Source organism: Spea bombifrons, chromosome 1 (genome assembly GCF_027358695.1).
Source record: "Spea bombifrons isolate aSpeBom1 chromosome 1, aSpeBom1.2.pri, whole genome shotgun sequence".
NCBI lineage: Eukaryota > Metazoa > Chordata > Amphibia > Anura > Pelobatidae > Spea > Spea bombifrons.
Window position 1 is genome coordinate 125,935,505 of NC_071087.1, and position 19,076 is coordinate 125,954,580.

At 38.2% G+C, this 19,076-nt stretch overlaps 1 protein-coding gene across 1 annotated transcript; it reads left to right on the top strand.

Annotated features, from left to right (window-relative positions):
- Positions 1–261: 261 nt before the first annotated feature.
- On the top strand, positions 262–12,177 carry ANAPC5 (anaphase promoting complex subunit 5). Its single transcript, XM_053472807.1, has 17 exons — positions 262–565; positions 1,930–2,009; positions 2,449–2,558; positions 3,416–3,638; positions 4,016–4,082; positions 4,594–4,695; positions 5,750–5,940; positions 6,050–6,131; positions 6,544–6,636; positions 6,798–6,979; positions 7,540–7,675; positions 8,217–8,291; positions 8,440–8,561; positions 9,873–9,980; positions 10,492–10,639; positions 10,858–11,020; positions 11,930–12,177. Exons 1-17 carry the CDS (start codon positions 365–367, stop codon positions 12,139–12,141), a joined length of 2,295 nt encoding a protein of 764 aa, XP_053328782.1. The 5' UTR covers positions 262–364; the 3' UTR covers positions 12,142–12,177.
- The last annotated feature ends 6,899 nt before the right edge of the window (positions 12,178–19,076 follow it).

Below are 19,076 nucleotides of genomic sequence, written 5' to 3' on the forward strand. Positions count from 1 at the left end.
TCCTCCTAAAACTTAGTTTATATAGTTATATATTTTTGCATGACCCTTTTATAGTATTGCGTTTAGCATTGTTTAAAGGTAAATCATTCATGACATCAGAGGAGCCGTAATATTCTACAACATCCTTGAAACCGAGATCACATTGTGCCAGACCTTAATCCATCCGGAACTTTGATGTTCACTTATGTGTTTCTCGGGGATGGGTTAGTAATGCCGTACGAGTGTTCACGTGATACACGGTCCTGTAGTTTTGATTGGCCAGTTTAGTGAAGCGCGTAGCGATTGGTGTTTTACGTTGTGGATACCCGTGTGTGTGTCTCTTGCGGGTTGTCTTGTTCATCTGGTATATGATTTCGTAGTAACTATGGCTAGTGTTCACGAGAGTCTTTACTTTAACCCCATGATGACAAACGGGGTCGTTCATGCTAACGTATTCGGTATTAAGGACTGGGTTACCCCCTACAAAATTTCGGTGTTGGTTCTGCTGAGCGAGATGACCAAGAATACGAAGATCGGACTGGTGGAGAAGAGGCGGCTGAACAAGCAAATCCTGCCTCTGCTGCAGGTGAATAAGTCCCTCCTTAGGGTTCTTAGCTCCCTGCTCGGGTGGCCGTCCCGGCAAAAGTATTTCAGTCTGAGATGTTCTGTTAACTGGCGTTTTCCTTTCTGCAGCGTGTCCTCCATTAATGGGTTAAGATTCTATAATAATTGCAGCCAAATAATGAATTAAGGTGCCTCTAAAAAGTGCCTGCGAGCTTTGCTGAAGCATGTATGTGAGGTCCTGGTGTTATAAATATTATTTAGTATTGCACTCAATGGAGAATACTTTTTTAGCTTGTGGGCATAATTCGGTCTGGGGATATTTAGCATTGAATTGGTTTGCTGATGGCCCACAACCCACTGGCGTACACAGCGTGGCCTGGCGGTGTACATGGTTGTTGTGCACTCAGTAATGTAAAGAGCTGTCTTGGGGTTTTTGAGGGTTTTTTTTTCTCTCGCATGTTTAGGCATGGTGTCTTCACATTATTGTGTAACTTTCCCAGGGCTGTATATGGGTTCAGTCCCTATTGCTGATACACTCCCCATATTTTAAAAAAAATCTAATGTGCAAGGTGAGTCATACGATATCGGTTCATTTACTTGGGCGCTGGTAATGATATGACACAAGGTACATTACTATCGAGTTTCTGAAGGGGTTAATTTTAGAATATATGAACAATTTTGGTGTAGACATGTACCTTTTAAAAAATACATCACCAATAAGCAAATAAGTATTTAATATTGAGCATATTAAATGTCTGTTCATATTCAGACAGCATTTCAGTGTTTACCCACGCAGAACCTCTATTGTAGTGTACTTCATACGTTGTTGAAAATCTAGAATTGTTAATATAATCCCAGTTGTTGACTGACCTGCAATGTGTATGCCGCTTTTGTTGCATACTTTGTCACTGATACTTTTAGTTTAAGAATAGATGCTCACATTAGATTTAAAAAAGAACCACTAGATGGAGCTCATTGTTGGCTCAGAAATAGCTTAGTATAGTCCTATAGTCTGTTTTCGGAACCTTGTTCTGATGACATATCAGTTAAACTGATGATCTATGATGTAATTACGGCATTTCAGCAAAACCAAATTTGCCAGTTATGAAAGCATTTTGTAATCATAATGTGGATAAGTGAACGCTAAAGTATGAAAGAATGCATTCTGTACTTGGATGACCATATATATGAAGGAATTCTGAAGAACCCCCCCATGCTTTTTGAAGAGTAACAACACATAAATTTAAAGGGACCACTCAGATATCATATGCATTAAATTGCTCTTTAAGTGTCCCTTTAAGTTTGTGGGTTACATGTCCAATATAAACCTTCATGGGGAAAGTTGTGTTCCAACTAAACATTTGTTTAATTTGTATACAATTGCAGGGACCAGATATGACTCTTTCAAAGCTCATCAAAATAATAGAAGAATGCTGTCCGAATGTGGCAAGTTCAGTACAAATCAGGTAGTGTTATTTTTCATAATTCCTTCTCTATTGTGCGTATGTATTTTGTTAGTGATGCTAACTTGCGAAATAAGCTATGGTGTATTGTGCTGATTTGCGCTATGGTTGGGGAATGTTGCTGTTTCTCTAGTGCTTCTCTCTAATATCTAAAATCTCTTTCGTTCTTTTAGTTTTGGCCCTAGCAATGCCTGCCCCAGTTTGGTCTAAAACTAACGCAGCGAGCTCAATTGGGTCTAAAGCTCTGAAAATGACCTATTGCATTCCATTGTTCAGTATAATGTGTAATTATATAAAAAAAAAATCCACATTATAAGCCAAATACATATATATTTTTTTATTGGTACCTCCAATTTAAGAATTGTCAGATTTTCTTATCTGTTCGTGGCAGTGAGCTTGTCGCAGTTCGTTTGTGTCAGGCATCATTATTTTTGCGTTGCAGAATAAAGCTGATGGCTGAAGGTGAACTTAAGGACATGGAGCAATTCTTTGATGATCTTGCTGATTCTTTCAGTGGAACAGTGCCTGAAGTACACAAGACAAGTGTTGTTGGTATGTGGTCTTATAAGAAGAAAAAGGTTTTATCATACAAGTACAACATTGCAAAACCCTACTGCAGCTTTCTTTAGTTTGTTAATTTTACACCATGTCTTAAAATGCATGCTTGAATAGATTTGTAGGGTGTGAGCTTGTGTATGCTCACTTCAGTTGGCTGTGTCTTGTTTTAATTGGATTTTCATTGAAGGGGGATATAAATATGGTCGTGGAGAGCATGTGTTTGAAAAAATATATATTATATAATAATACAATAAAAAATATTAACGGATCAAGAATTCTGTTAACTTAGCATAGATGTTTCTTGCATTCTTAATAACAATTATATTTTTTTATTTTTAATAATAAATATTAAATTTAAAAATAATTGGCAGTAGAGTTGTGCTTTTGACTATCTCGCTTTACTGTAGTGAAGGGCAAACACAGGCAGGATTCTTCAGCATGAATGATTGATCTTGTATAATGCAGAATTCAATGTGCAAGGAGACTTTGAAGAAGTTTTAACTTTACGTTTTATGGGACCAAACAAGCTCCTTCTTGAGCAGAAACTTTCTAGGGTTGGCCCTTCATAACATATATGTGTGTATTAGTCTTTCCTTTTATAGTGGGCTATACATGTGTTGTATTGGGATAACAACATTTCATGTTTAAATATTTTTAAAAGTGATCATATAGTGGAACAAGTGCTACCAGAGAACTTTTTTTAGTCAATGCTACAATACATTTGGCAAAAATATTAACGTCTTTTTTTTTTGTGATGCTGATTTGTTTGATAGGTCAGTTTTAATTTATCTGTTCAATGCAAATTGCTAATGTTGCTTTCCTTTGACTTACCCACTGGCTCTGAATTTCAGGGCTGTTTCTTCGACACATGATCTTGGCGTACAATAAGCTTTCATTTAGCCAGGTGTACAAGTTGTATACCTCACTGCAGAATTATTTTCGGGTTAACAAGAACAAACCTTCCTTAAAGGCTGAGAATGAGGAGGCAGAAATGGATCTGACAAATTCTGAAGAAGAAGAAGAAGACAAAGAAGAACGGAAAATGGAAAAAGAAGACCTTGATCTTCCCGTTGGGTAATCAGTCTTACAAAGAAGGGGGTTCTATCTAGGAATATTATTGTAGAAACCTGCTTCACTATCCCTCAAAGTGCAAATTATATGTGTTTCAAACAGACTTGCTTAGTCAGAAATGCATTTGACTTGATAAAGGGAGGACTCCCGAAAGCTCATCTATTATTTTAAATACTGTTGGTCCAATAAAAAAAGGTATTACAAGATTCTGCAACACTCTGTTTTTTTGCATTCTTATGCAGATGGAAACATAATGTAAAATTTTAATGATGGGGAAAAAACAAATATATGCTGACTCCTTGTGGCCTACACAGCATTTCTATTAATCGCGCTAGAAGTGCATGTTTAAAACTTCTTTGACAAATATTTATTTTTTCCAGGGAGGAGGAGATGGCTTGCAATGGACCCCTCTCTCAGAAACAAGCAGAATATTTCCTTTCTCAGCAGGTATGAGGTATCCATCACAGCGTAATATGAAGTGCAGATAACACTGATCGAATTCTTCGTGACCTGCAGTTCCGGTTATTTAGGAACATACACACAGGGAAAATATGTCTAGAGCATCTATTCTGTAATTTTCTCGCGCTATGAAATTGTAAAGCCCATGTAAAAACTGTATCTGCTCAGCATGTACATGTCATTTCATTCTCCAGCTGCCATTGGAGCATTATAAAAGTAGGGTTCATTTGTAGGAAGGAAGGGTCTGCTCACAGTGCCTTTGCTGGTTTAAATTTCACAAATGAGAACAAAAATACCCCATTGTTAACCATGTTTTGTTTGCTATTTTGTTCGTTTTTAATACACTTTTGAACAATATGAATTAAATGAATGGGAAACAGAAGCATTTAAGTCTTACATTTCAGAAAATGTATTTTCTAAAAGATAGATTAAAGCAAGATTTGGAGAAAAGGGCCATTATGATGTGTTTTATAATGTAATTATCACATTTTTTTTCTAGGCTTCCTTACTGAAGAATGATGAAAGTAAAGCACTCACACCTGTCTTGTTGCAAAAGGAGTTGAACAATCTGCTGAAGTTTAACCCAGATTTTGCAGAAGCTGTAAGTCTTAGTTGTTTTTTAACCGTTTATTTTTTCTTTTATTGTTAGAATAATAAAAAAAAATACAATCTTAAAGCAAAGTGTCACCATCACATCTTGTTGTAATCAAAACATTAAAACTATATATCTAATAATGTTTGTTTTTCTAAAAATTATGTAAAAGTAAGGGCTATACTGCAATCGGCAAACTAATGACGGGGAAATCTAATTTAACAGGGAGGAATAATCCTGCAGATCCCTAGAGCATGGCATTAACATGAGTTCTCTTACCTGGCCCCAGTGGTTAACAAATAAATGCACGGAAGTGGAGGCTTTGGGGGAACTTACAGGTCCTCTTTGCGCTACTGTGTTTTATGTCTGCTATGGGTGTCACTGATATAATAACATTTTCTTTAGCTAGCAAAACGATATTTTCATATAGCCAAATACAATTGTATAATAGCACAGAACCAAACAGCGAGAGGATGATACATAATACATTTGCATCTTTCTAGATCTTACGTTTGCCTTTACCTAATTAACTTTATGTATGAGAATGATACAGCTCTTAATAAAAGTACATTTGTCATTAACTAGTCTGGCTCCAGTCAGCAAATCTGTTTTCCGGGTGGGGGACATTAAGTCCTATGTCGTGTGATATTAGTTGTGGATCACATTATTATTTAACCAAAACTTTGCAGACAAAAATCTCGTAGAAATCATTCTGGGTGGTAGCATTAATATTATTATTATTATTGTTTTATATAGCGCCATCATATTCTGTAGTGCAGTGTATTTGATGGATTATTGATCATACCTGAGGCTTAATTATATGTACTCTAATTACTTTATAGCTACCTTACTGGTATCCTGTTTCTTTTTTGGTATCCTGTTCTATTTACATGACAAGTCTTGCTGTAGAAATAAAATCATTAAAACTTTTTATTGGGCTGTTATAATAACTTTTACTTTTGTATGAATGCATTTTGCACTGGTTAAATGCATGACTTATTTTGTGTATTAGAGTAAAACTGCTAAGGCATTCAGCTCTTTATGTTTTTTTTTCCCCCGCCAGCATTATTTAAGCTACTTAAATAGCCTTCGTGTGCAAGATGTGTTTAGCTCAACACACAGTCTGCTGCATTACTTTGACCGCCTTATTCTTACTGGAGCAGAGAGTAAAAGCAATGGGGATGAGGGATACGGTCGGAGCCTGAGATATGCTGCTCTTAACCTGGCTGCCCTGCATTGCCGCTTTGGACACTAGTATGTGATGGTTATTTACTTTACTCTATGTTCTGAGTTCATTAACAAGTAAACCTTTTGAATTGTAATGTAAGTGCCTAAACTCTGTACTTTGTTCTGTTTCCATTAGTCACCAAGCTGAACTGGCCCTTCAGGAAGCCATCAGGATAGCCCAGGAATCAAGTGACCATGTGTGTTTGCAGCATTGTCTGGTAAGTGGATGGGCAGAGCATTCCTATAAACAGAGGATCTGTTCAGCGCATGTAGCTGTTCCCAAATTTCACTTGGTTGGGAAACTTGTGACAGTTCAAGCTCTGCTCGTATTTACAAGAGAAGATGGAAGTTACTCGGAGAGCGTCCAACCCCTGACACTTGTATTCAGCAATCTATCCCCAAGCTTAGCAAAACCGAAATGTTGATGTTCTCTCAGGGTGGCTTCTTTTCTTTTTTAAATGAAAATGTTTTAAAGAATGCATGTCTGAGGGATCTGAAGGCAAAGTAAAACTGTGCCTTCGCAGTGCCTAACATATTTTCTGAATCGGGTACTCTGTTTCATAGTTGCCTGTTGCCTTTCCATTGCTTTTGTAAAAGTGTATCATTCCTGTTGTTATCATTCCTACCCAGAGCTGGCTATATATTCTGAAGCACAGGAAAGGGGCAGACAGTAGTGTTCTATTGGAACATTCTGTGAAGAGAGCCATACACTTCGGCTTACCGGTAAGTTGTGTTGCAACAAGCTTATTTTATGTATTTCTCTACTAATGGAAAGTAGCTGTGTATGAGTTTCAGAAACAGGTGAGGTTAATCCAGTGTGGCTAAATTTGTACTGTAATGCCACACACCGTGTATTGATTTTTAAAAATATATATCTGTTGTAGTATTTGGTCTCCTTGGGTATCCAGTCATTGGTTCAGCAGAGAGCGTTTGCAGGAAAGACTACAGACAAACTGATGGATGCATTGAAAGACGCCGACCTCCTCCACTGGAAGCACAGCCTGTCAGAACTTATTGATATCAGCACTGCTCAGAAGACAGCGATATGGAGATTGTATGGCCAGAGGTAGCTATCTTTAGTTTACTGCCTACTCAGTCTTCTTAGATCACTTTTGTGGGCTTTTTTTCTTCTCTGTGTGTTATTAGAGAGCTTACCCTAATTTTCACGTATTTTGTTGATCATCTTTCAAATATAGTAATTTGCGATAATGGAACTTTTGCTTGTATTTAGAGTTTTCATGCAGATGTCTAAACATAAACTTGTAAAGCACATGTCCACTAAGTTCACAAGTACCCAGCGCTGAACCGGTTTGTTTGCCAGACAGTCATAGACAGGCATAAAAGGAACTGATCCATAAAGAACAACCAGACAAGTTAGGTGCCTGATTTAAATATCTAGATGCCGTGGCTACTTGGCCAATGGCACGTGTCCATCTAGGCACATCCCTTTCACTGCTGATGACACACCAAAAAAAAGAATGAAAACTGCATCGGTGAGAGTTCCACTTCTGTTGAAAAAGGGAAAATACCTTCTCCGCTCTGCAGAATCTCAGTCAGAGATATACTGAATGTATATTTGTCTACTGAGAATGGTGGATAAAGAAACTTTAATTCTGTGTATTCCAGTACTATGGCTTTGCAACAGGCACAGATGCTCCTTAGTATGAACAGCCTGGATGCCGTCAATGTGGGTGTTCAGCAAAACAACACAGAGTCCTTCGCTGTGGTTTTATGCCATCTTGCAGAGCTGCATGCAGAGCAGGTGAGATGGGGGTATAAATAACTAAAAATATGTTTGCGTTCACACCTTAACGACAACAGCGTGTTCTGTACAATCTGAATAGTTAACATTGTCTTGTGTGCGCCAGGGAAGTGAATTTGTAACATTTCAATAAAAGCACTGTTGATTTGAAGTCATTTTATATAGAATGAACATTAAACTGCTGCCCTACAGGTTTGTTATTTTTATAGTACATTATATGATATGATCTAAAGAAAGCCCTTCTTGGATGCGGACAATAAAATCCCTCAGTAACTCGGTGGCTCTCTTTTACTTATTGTTCAGCATATGGATTCCATTCCATCTAAAGCAGAGCATGCTGAGCTCCCAAAAGCTTTTGGGGCTTTAAGTCAGCTTAATATAAGTTATTACTGTCCCTAAAGACTCAGTTATGTGAAATATGTTAAAAGCTATGGACATGTAAATGCAAACTTGTTTGTGACGGTATGATTTTCCATAGTGACAGACAGCTGTGTAATTTATCTACAAGGAATGGGATTCTAACCATGTGTGTGTTTTCCAGGGACATTTTTCTGCCGCCTCTGAGATCCTTAAACATTTAAAGGAAAGGTTCCCTCCAAACTGTCAGCATGCAAAGGTAATAAATATAGCAACGACGTTGAAATGTCTACACGTTAGAGCAATGGTGGTCACACATCATTTTATTTTTTTTGTCAGTAAGGTCTGCCAACTATATTTTATGACGCACACATCCAATATATTTCACTTTATCTTTTGTTTCTCAGCTGTGGATGCTGTTTGATCAAAAAATCCAGTTTGATCGTGCAATGAATGATGGAAAGTATCACACGACCGAATCACTTGTAACTGGTATTACCGCACTAAACAGTGTGGAGGGACTATACAGGTATGCTGAGCAATGTTTTGGTGCTGCACTTAGCAGTAAAGCGTGCAGGTATATGATTTGTACTGATATGGACCCTTATGGCATATGATTGCCCCTTATACATAGGGTAATTTATTTCAAAGGATAATATAATTAGTTACATGTGTTGATCTCACACTTTGTTGGTATTTTGGTCTCAATGTGTCTCCCTTTGTACCAGAAAACCCACTGAGCAGGCGCACAACATTGCATTACAAGTACATTTTTTATTGTGCTACATTTTTTTTTTTTTTTTTTTTTTTTATTGCGTTGGACTGCATAACAACCCTTTAAAATAAACAAAAACACCACAATTTCTCCTCTGGGGGGACTGTGTGAGAGGAATAATACTGCACATAGGTGTGCTCCTCCGCAACCCATACCAGACGTTCCTTAGTATGTCTTTCAAAGGAGAACACCAATCTAAATGCGACCATATGATGTGTGGCCTGGTGAGAAAACAGACGGTAAAAGAATGCAGACCACGTTTTCAAATAGTCTGATTATTAGTGGTCGAAATATGAGGCTTCAGTTGTGTTGTTTGAGCTGCTCTGTGGACTGAGCGCTTTTGTCATTAAATGCCACATCTGAAACGTTCACAGTACTCTTGAACGCCCAAAACTTTTCCATAAATAGTTCTTTAATAATGTAAGATTTTTCCTCATTCGTATTTTTTTCCAGGAACACTTCATTGTCATATGATATAAAAGCAGGAGCTGAAAGGTTGCCGTAGAAACTAAAAAGCCTTAAGTTTCTTTGTTTTTTTGTTTTGCCATGTTAATTGGAAATAGTAAAAATGTCACATCTACTAAAGTCTAGCGTGTTAGAGAGCTCAATGAATGCACTGTCTAAGTGGAACAGCACCTTTCAGATAATGAATCACTCAATGTAAAACAGCTGTGGTTGATGTGTTTTTGTAAAATATACATGTAACTGTAGATATATATATTATAAAATATTGTTGCAGGGCATATTCATATACCCTATTTTGGAGTACCATATAACTTGCATTGGAAGAATCTTTAACAGAGTAATATCCTCAAATAAATAACATTTTTACCAAAGTCTTGCTGTTTAACATGATTGCTTCCATCTCTATCAAAAATAAAATACAGCGATTAAAAAATCTTATATTTCGTACAAGAAAAGGTTCCCTAATGCTCCTCAAGACACACTCCTTGTATTATATTGTATTAAGTGTTTTTGTTCCATTGGTGGTTCCTGGACCACAGTTCTGTACCTCTTCCATTACTACACACCAAATGTCCCACTATCTACTTCTTTTATTCTCAGGAAAGCAATTGTTTTGAAAGCCCAAAACCAAACTGTAGAGGCCCATAAAATTCTGCAGGTACTATTAACGCACTGCCAGAAAGTTAGGAACATAGAGATGGTTATACGGTAAGTACCAGGCTTGAGTTACTTATATCTTGAACAGGATAACAATAGATTGTATTCCATACGCATTGGGAATAAATGTTCTTACTGGCATGGGTGCTCCTGCATTTCATTTCAGTATTTTCAGTATGCACCAGCATTCGTAAATGGTCTGTATTATTCCTTAACGCTTGACTATTGAGTCTTATTTTTGCATAAAAAAATAAATGGATGTTTTGTAAGGCTAACACGATGAGAGATGTTCATACTAAACTTAACTATTTGTACAAGCCATTCTTGAAAGTGTAAATCGGTGCACATACATTGGCATTTGTAATGCACAACTAAAAAAATTTGTTCATCATACGTTATCATATATTCATGTACGTAACTTTTTATTTTTGGTAAGAATTTTTTATTTATTTTTTTAAATAAATACGGCAGTCAAGCTGAAAAGACTTTTTATTTTTGTACTGTAAATTTCTGTTTTTATTTTTATCCTGAGTTAAAAACGTGTCTTATGCTCTGTTCCCAGAGTTCTGTTATCTTTGGCAGAGCTTTACTGGAGGTCATCTTGTCATGCAGTTGCGCTGCCTGTTCTACTCCAGGCACTGGCTCTGTCCAGGGAATATCGGCTGCAGTACCTGGCCTCCGAGACTGTGCTAAGCTTGGCTTTCACACAGGTAAGCCCATTAATAACACACTTGTACTGTGCGTGTGGAATTGTAATACTCCACTGATATAATGTCCCTGTATTATTTACTAATATGATCTTATTAAACACTGTATTTGAAAGACATTGTAGGTTTTGGTTTCAAAGTCATTTCCCCTGTTTTATCTTGGCTTCGGAGGGCTCTTTGCTATCCTACTGATTCTAACCTTTTTGTTTTTAATCTCCCAGCTCATGCTTGGCATTCCAGAACAAGCATTAAACATCTTGCACATGGCGATAGAACCGATCCTGGCCCATGGTGCTGTGCTGGATAAGGGAAGAGCCATGCTTCTGGTAGCCAAGTGCCAAGTTGCTTCAGCAGCATCCTACAGTCCTCACAAAAAAACCGAAGGTAACTGTGACATGCCTGTTTCACTCTGACACTTATGCCCGAAATCCCGGTTATGTTTATTAATGATTTTATAACAAACATCCTGAAGGCCATTTTTCAAAAAAAAAAAATATATATATATACCGTATTGGCTCGAATATAGGCCGCACTTTTTTCCCCCACTTTAAGTCTTTAAAGTGGGGGTGCGGCCCGGGCGCCGGGCAGGCAGCGGGGTTAGGATACAGATCCCCTGCAGCGGTGCAGGGGACCTGCATCCTACTCCCCGATACGCTCACACAGCCTCCCCTGCCAGCACTTCCCGCGGGGGGGGGGTGCCGGCACGAGAGGTTGTCTAAGCGCATCGTGCGGACTGTCCCTCCCCGAGATATGCTGCCACTGTCCCCCCCCCCCCCGACTTACCGGAGCAGACTCCCGGGTGTCTTGTGGGGCCGGAAGTTCTATTGCGTAGATTTCCCCTGCCGGCCCCGCAAGACACCCGGGAGTCTGCTCCGGTAAGTCGGGGGGGGGGGACAGTGGCAGCATATCTCGGGGAGGGAGGACAGTGGTAGCATATCTGGGGGAGGGAGGACAGTGGCAGCATATCTCGGGGGGGGGACAGTGGTAGCATATCACGGGGGGGGCAGAGTGGCAGCATGTTTTTTGGTGCTTTTTTAAAGAAAAAAACGTTTTCTTTAAAAAAGCACCAAACTTTTAGGGTGCGGCCTATATACGGGGGCGGCCTATATCCGAGCCAATACGGTATATATATATATATATATCTTTGTGTTTTGGAGCTTCAACCTACATAGGTCTCTATTTCTCCAAAGATAGATCTGAAGTGCAGTTACTTTTTTCAGTCAGTTGTATTGTAAAGTCTGACGGCCATCGATGCTTTTGGAATTCGCAATGACATACCTCTGTTTCTTGCAGCTCTGGAGTCGGCCATTCTAAACCTCAACGAAGCTAAAGCTTACTTTGCAAAAGTGGACTGCAAGGAGCAGATTCGAGACATCCTATATTTACAAGCCAGGCTGTTCAACAGTTTGGGAAAAATCCAAGAAAGGAACAAATGTGCCATGCTTTTCAGACAGATGCATCAGGAGCTACCATCTCATGGAGTCTCCTTACTTATACGCTTGTAAAAGTGTAGGCCTAATGAATGTGTTCTTCAAATACTTCAGCACATAAAGGTTAAATATAATATGGATATGGAAGTCTTCAACTAAAGCAACCAAGCTAGGAATCAATCCACCAAACTAAAATGTCAGTTTTTCATTATTCATTTTAAATCCGAGTTAAATAGGTTATACGTTTTACTTCCATATGCACTTTAGAATTCGGAACATTCAGAGCCAGTGGATCTTTCAGAACCAGATACATTGATGATGTATTTACATTCAGTACCAGTAGGGTTAGTGGGACCACTTAAAATCGATAGGAAACCTCTATCAACCCTGTGATCTTAAGCTGATAGACTTACCAGAATATTTAATTGGTGAACCTTAATGTGTGTTGCAATATAAGCAAAATTATATTCTTTTGTATAAAAATATTTTGAGTGACAGAACTTTTGTAAATAAAGGTAATTATTTTTTTTTCTCAAATTTACTGGTTTAACACTTATACAATATCCAAACATAGTAAGTTTGCCAACATTCTCCTCTTTACTTCATTGGTTTGTCATACCCCATGCTATATAAATTGATTATTTAAGTGAAAAATATGTATTTTAACCCCTTGTTTACAGATGGCGTTTTGTGCCCAAAAACCTGGCTTTTTCAGCATTTTTAGTTTCCTAAACAGATTTTCATTTTAAATTTTTTGTGCACCCACACAAATGATATATTGTGTTTTCAAGAACAGATATAGTTATATATAAATATATAACAGTTTAGTTGACCAAAACTCCATAACATAGATTAATCTAAGTGTTTTGAATTTTTAGAAAACCCATGTTATGTTTTTTTTTTTTTTTGTTTTTTTACGCTACAAAGCATAAAATGGAACATGCCCATTCCCTTTTGCAAATTTGAGACCTGTGTCTTATTTGGGACAGTTTACCAGTCTACAGTTCAAAATACACCCACAAAAGTATATATTTTTGGAGAGAAGACAAGCCAGGGTATTTCACTAGGCTGTAGGTGAAAGGAGTTGCAATCCAAGAAGAGTAATCAGACCATTTCTAAATAATAATAAAATGTGGGTGTAGGGTATCTTTTCCTATTTGTGATTTATTTCATTAATTTTATTTGCCAATGGGGGGGGTTGGCTTTGTCCTAATGTCTGAGCCCTTGCATGACAGTAGGGGTCAGACTGTTTTTTCCAACTATAGATTAGCTGGCACACTTTTTTACTTTTATTTTATTTTTACTTTTCTGAGGCACCAGAAAGGTAGCACTCACTGGACATGAATGGAGCATCGCGTTCATTGAGAACACAATGCCTCATTCATAATGAAAGTCTAGTGTGATTGCGAGGCAATTCCCTGTTTTGTTTTTTCATTTTTAAAGCTCGTTATTAAGAAAGAGCCAGAACAATTTTTCAATATCAAAGAATGAATATATAAGCATTACAAATCCATACACATTTTGACACATGCAATGATCTATATGCCTGGAGTAAACGTTTAAAACACATTTCTGTGTATGATTTTAGTAGCTTTATGCATGCAATGAATTGTCTAACTCAATGTCTGGAGTCTCTGATGTCCAAGTTGCCATGCCCTGTGTTTGCACTTGGTAAGCAAATTAATTTGTGTAAAGATGCTATGGGGCGTGTCAGAGGATATGCAAATCAAGAGGAGAGCATATATATGCATGTGTGTATGAGAGGATGAGTTGACAGTTGCTGCCTAATTTTCCTACAATAACTGGCTAACTACATAATGAAAAGGAGATTATATGAATGGACTGATCGCACCTGTTGGAAGGAAAGCGGGATGCCTGAGGCCTGATGAAAGAAGTTGTGTAAAAGATGACCCCCTCGCTCTCTTAGTACTGAAAGAAATAAGGCTTCCACCTACTGAGCATTAACCAAGAAGCGAGATGCCCTAGAACTTGGCCATGAAAGGTTTTAAGAGTACGCTTACCCCTCCTACAATATTTTATAGTTCACCTACCATTCCTAAAATGATAAAATGATAATAAAGTGTAGAGTGTAAAACAAATCTTAAAAGGAAAAAAATTTTGTGGGATGTTGCTGAATGCCAACAGGTTTGTTTGAAGCAGTGGCACCCATTCCTGTCCCTCAAAAAAAACAAGATGGCAACGCAAGCACCTACAGTAATATAATGACGCTAAATCTAATGGCGTTTCCCCTTTTGAAGTACATTGTATGGTTTTTGCTAGATGGATCTGAAACTACTGTTATTTTTATGTATGGTATGGCATCCACCATGGCATAATGGTCTTTCCATAGTGCCATTTCCCATGTTTTATGGTATGAACTGACATTAAGCAAAAGGGAATGTTTTCTCAGTCATATTTGCAATGAGTGTTTGTTTGAATTGTTGGACAGCAATCTTATATTTATTACATTCCTGCCGCGGTCTTCTGTTCATTACAGCAAATTCAATTCAGTCCTGGGGATGTATGCAGTATAAACCATTTTAACGTTTAACATGTTTCGATGATCATTTGTCAAAATATCTGAACCTTCAAAGGGTACAAAGGTATTTTTGGAAGTAATATAATTCTGAATTGTCTACATTATTCGTTGGTTTAGAACACGCTGAAACCAAACTGCCTCTAAAATTATTAAAAAGGGGGAAAAACTACAATGTAGGACTTTAACTGTAATTAAGAAGGTTGGCAAAAATGTAGTAATTAGTTGTAATTATCCATTTGGTGCACAGCCCAAGGCCATAATTTAGCTCACAGTCACTGAGGATTTTGTAGGATGTTGTTTTAACATCATTACTGCAGTTTCTGAATTTTTAAATAAATCACTTGTACCGTGTTGCTGTGATCTCTGTGATATAGGACGACTATTTAGTACCGGCTGATGGACTTCCCACAGAGCTGCCACCTGGAGTTTCAAGGCCCAGTAAAAATGTAGGCCACTGAGGACCTATCATTTTTTGTGTTCTGTACCACGCTTAAGTTCTGATTTAGTTGAGTTACGATTCTGTTGCTCTCTCCCCTCTCTCTTAAGCCTTCATTTCAGTACACTAAGATGCAGGTTGCAGAAGATAAATGTAGCCTCTACGCAGTGATGTCTTCATGATGGGTATTACCCAGGGTAGGACCCGCAGCCACCGCCCTTGCTGCTGCGCTCAAGGATATGATGTCATATCTCCGCTCTGCACAGTCCTCCATAGCGTTGTGGAGATCACCCACACAGGAAACTAAAAAAGGGTGTTGGGTAGACAAAAGAACACAGTATTAATATAAGAACAACAAGGAGATCCAAATTATGTTTGCTTTGCTTTACTCATCGAGCATTCGATGGCTAATAACTGGGTGCTACGGCTTGCGTTACCGGCACAATGCGGTAATCCATTTAACCAAAGAAGAAGACGCACTTGAGTTTGATTTATATTCCAATCGATATTTATTTCAAAGAAGTCAATCCGTATTCAATCAGGGTGGGAAAACAGAACTGCGCAAGCTTAACGTGTTTGACACCTCGCTTAGCATTTAGTGATTTAAAGCAGAATCAATTTAACTAATTTGTGTAAATTAGCAACATCCAATCAAAAATAATAGCATGTAGTTGCTTAACAATAACACTCGTGAATAATTGTCTAGTGCTGTCAACAAAAGGTGGAAAAGAAATGTTAAGTTCAATTCCTGTGGAAAATCTTAGACAATAACTCTTGTGAATGATTATGTAGTAATTATGTGTATGCATTGATATCTTAAATTTAACCCATCTATAAAAAGCTAATGAAAAAAAAACGGTTAATCGATTTTAATATTTGTCCTGAGTTTAGAAATACCCAAAGTTTTTATGTTGTTTTCCTTTTTTGCAAGTCTTAGGGCGAGTACAAGTAGCGTATTACTATTTAAAAAATTTTTTTTCAAATCTACATCCTACACCCATGTCCTATTTGGGACATCTTCGAAGCCGGCCAATTCAATTTACCCCATCCAACCAAACTAGGCAACCAAGGATGTTTCAAGTGCTGGTATTCTAATGCTTTCCATGCACTAATTCTACTACCAGCCTTTTTCAAAATTTGTGGTAGTATTTTGTTTGGTGTTTTATCCACACACTTTGTCCTTCAGGTACGAATTTACAACTCCTGGTATATGTCACTTCCGTGTCCCTGTCTCCTTTTCAGCAGCTCTGCTTCTTCTCTTGTTGGCAGAGAAGGTATTGAGACATTGAGCGAGAGGGTGAATGAGGGTGACCGAGTGAGTAAGAAAACAACAAAAGCACTGAAATGCAAAGGCAAATTTGTGGCTCTCTGCTTTGTTTTGGTCTGTTTCATTGGGGGGGGGGTCCCCCACCTCATTTTCAAACATTTGCACAAATTGACAAATGTAGCAAATTAAAAATGTGTACTAACCCGAATGCACAAGTGTAATAGTCATAAGCAAATCAATTTCCTGTCCTGATGTTCTCTCTCTCTCTTCTCCTCACCCACCTTAACAACTCAACAACAGTTGAGAGGTAACATAATGGACAGTAATAACCATGCAGATCCTGGGAAAAGGAAGTTAGTCTCCTGTGATATAAATGTAGTTTGAATGTTTTCAATACACAAGTACTGCTTATTTTAATGCAGTTACATATGTTTATTTAGTGGAAAGAACTATAAATTGTAGGATTTGGAAAAAGTGACAAATCCACTTTTAGTTCACGCAATCGGAAAATGTAATTTTGAATTACTGTCAAATGTATTTATATTTAATAATGACACAAATAGAATTGTCACTAATCCTCTAAGCCGCAGAGCCAGTGATCCATCTGATAATACTGGAATACGAACGTTAATGTTATTTTGTGATTTAATGACATAGGCGATGGACTTGGATTTATCTAGTGCCTGTGAACACCGACTTGCTGTTGCAACTGATCTTAGTGAGGGAATCAAGATGAGCTGTGTCTGTTCTTTCCATGAATTAAACCACTTTACTAATGATATACTACCTAATTTAGGCAAAGCTGTAATAGCAAACAATAGTGTTTCACCATATTTAGTAACTGGAAGTCTCTCTGTTAGATGAATTGTTTTACTCTTTGTTTTGCTTTTACAAATTAAAAATACAAGCCTTCAATTACTTGGTTTAGACCAGTTGTAAACAAAAAACAGACCCAAAGAGTTAACAGGCCAGGAACTAGGTATAACTGCATGCTGGTGGGACAGCTGACAATTACTAAAATACAAAGGTGCTTCTAGGTCAGTTGCTGTCAGTTAGACTCCCGATGCTGCAGAGCCAATCAGGAATGGACTGATTATTATTTTTATTATTATTATTTTTTTAACTATTACTAACTGATCACTGATTAATGCTATTTTAGGTCACTTTTGGTGCTTTCTTGTGACTGTGTAACGCTGACATACCACAAGTATTTATGTGCTCGGCAGAAATGGGAGATAGTTTTTCTGTGTTTTTATTCCTGTCCCAGTTAGATCAGAGTACAGCATCCATCCCAAAATGTGCCTGACAAGTCAAAAGGTACAGAACCCCCCATGAATTTTGTGTTTCTGTTAGATTTGTGTTTCCAGTGGACCACTAGGGAAAGGTAGCTAGGGTGTCTTTGAAATACTCAGGTCATGTGCTTGTAGGGAACATATTGTTTTGTTGGGGCTGTTTTTGTGTTGATTGTACGTTCCTATGTGATCAGGAGAAGCGTGGGGTTAATATTTTGGGGTTCCTTTGTTGTACAAGGAAGCCAAGTGTGAAGAATCCATGCCAAAACGTGCTTGATGTGAAAAGATACAGCAAAAAAACTCAATCTCCTGTTCCTATCACTTTTTTGGTTACAGAAGGGACATCTGGAAAAGTAAGTGGAATTTCATAGAGTCTTATGGGGTTAAATTGACGTTCCTGCTATTTTTCAGATATGTGTGTGCCATTCTGGTTCTAGTGTGGCCCCACGGACATCTCGCACAAGGGCTAATGAAACTGGATGTGGTGGAAGAAGGCAATATATTGCACATGTTTTGAAGACGTGGTCAGGCTAATACTTATCTTACAAAGGACTCGGGATGGGGGGGTTAAGGAATCAAGCTAAATGTACAGCCCTGTGAAAAAAGTATTTGCCCTCTTCCCAATTTCTTTGATTTTTGCATATTTGTCACTCTTGTTAAACTAATTTTAATATTAGACAAAGATAACCAGGGTAAACAATTTTTTTAAATGATTATTTCGTGTATAGAAGGGAAAACGCTATCCAACCCTACCTGGCCTAATATGGAAAAATGAACTGCCTCCTTTAGTTAATTAAGTCAGCTAATTAACCAAATTAGTAATTGGGTTTCATTTCTCTAGACACACCCAGACATGATTACTGTTGAATTTAATAGAACCTGTTGCAAAGTGAAGTCGACTAAAAGGTATCAAAAAGCAGCACATGATGTAACGATCTAAAGAAATTCAAGAACAGATAAGAAACAAAGTCACTGGCATCTATCAGTCTGGAAGGGGTTCCAAAAGCATGACAGCCATTATCTATGGAGAAAACTGGTGAACATACCTGGCAACTTCTTTACTCCGGCTACCCGGAGCCTTCCCTTGCGGGATACGGCCAGAACTACCCACTGACGTCTGTGGGAGTTCCCGCAGATGTCAGACGAAAAAACACCCCCATTTCAAGGGCAAATGGGTGGGGAGCAGGTCGTGTGAAGACCCTGTTGCCATGTGCCGGAGGATTCTGGTGTTGACATGGAGAACCAGAGAAGCAGTGCTTCACCCGGCGATCTCCGGCTCAGACCCAGAGAGTGCCCAGGTATGGTGGTGAACCTTCCCAGGAATGGCCGGCATACCTAAATTCCTCCAAGAGCACATTAACTACTCATCTAGGAGGTCACAAAAATCCCGGAATTACATGTGAAGAACCGCAGCCTTGCTTCCCTCAGTTAGGGTTATTGTTCCATTGTTGCAAAATGACTGCTGACCAACAGGAA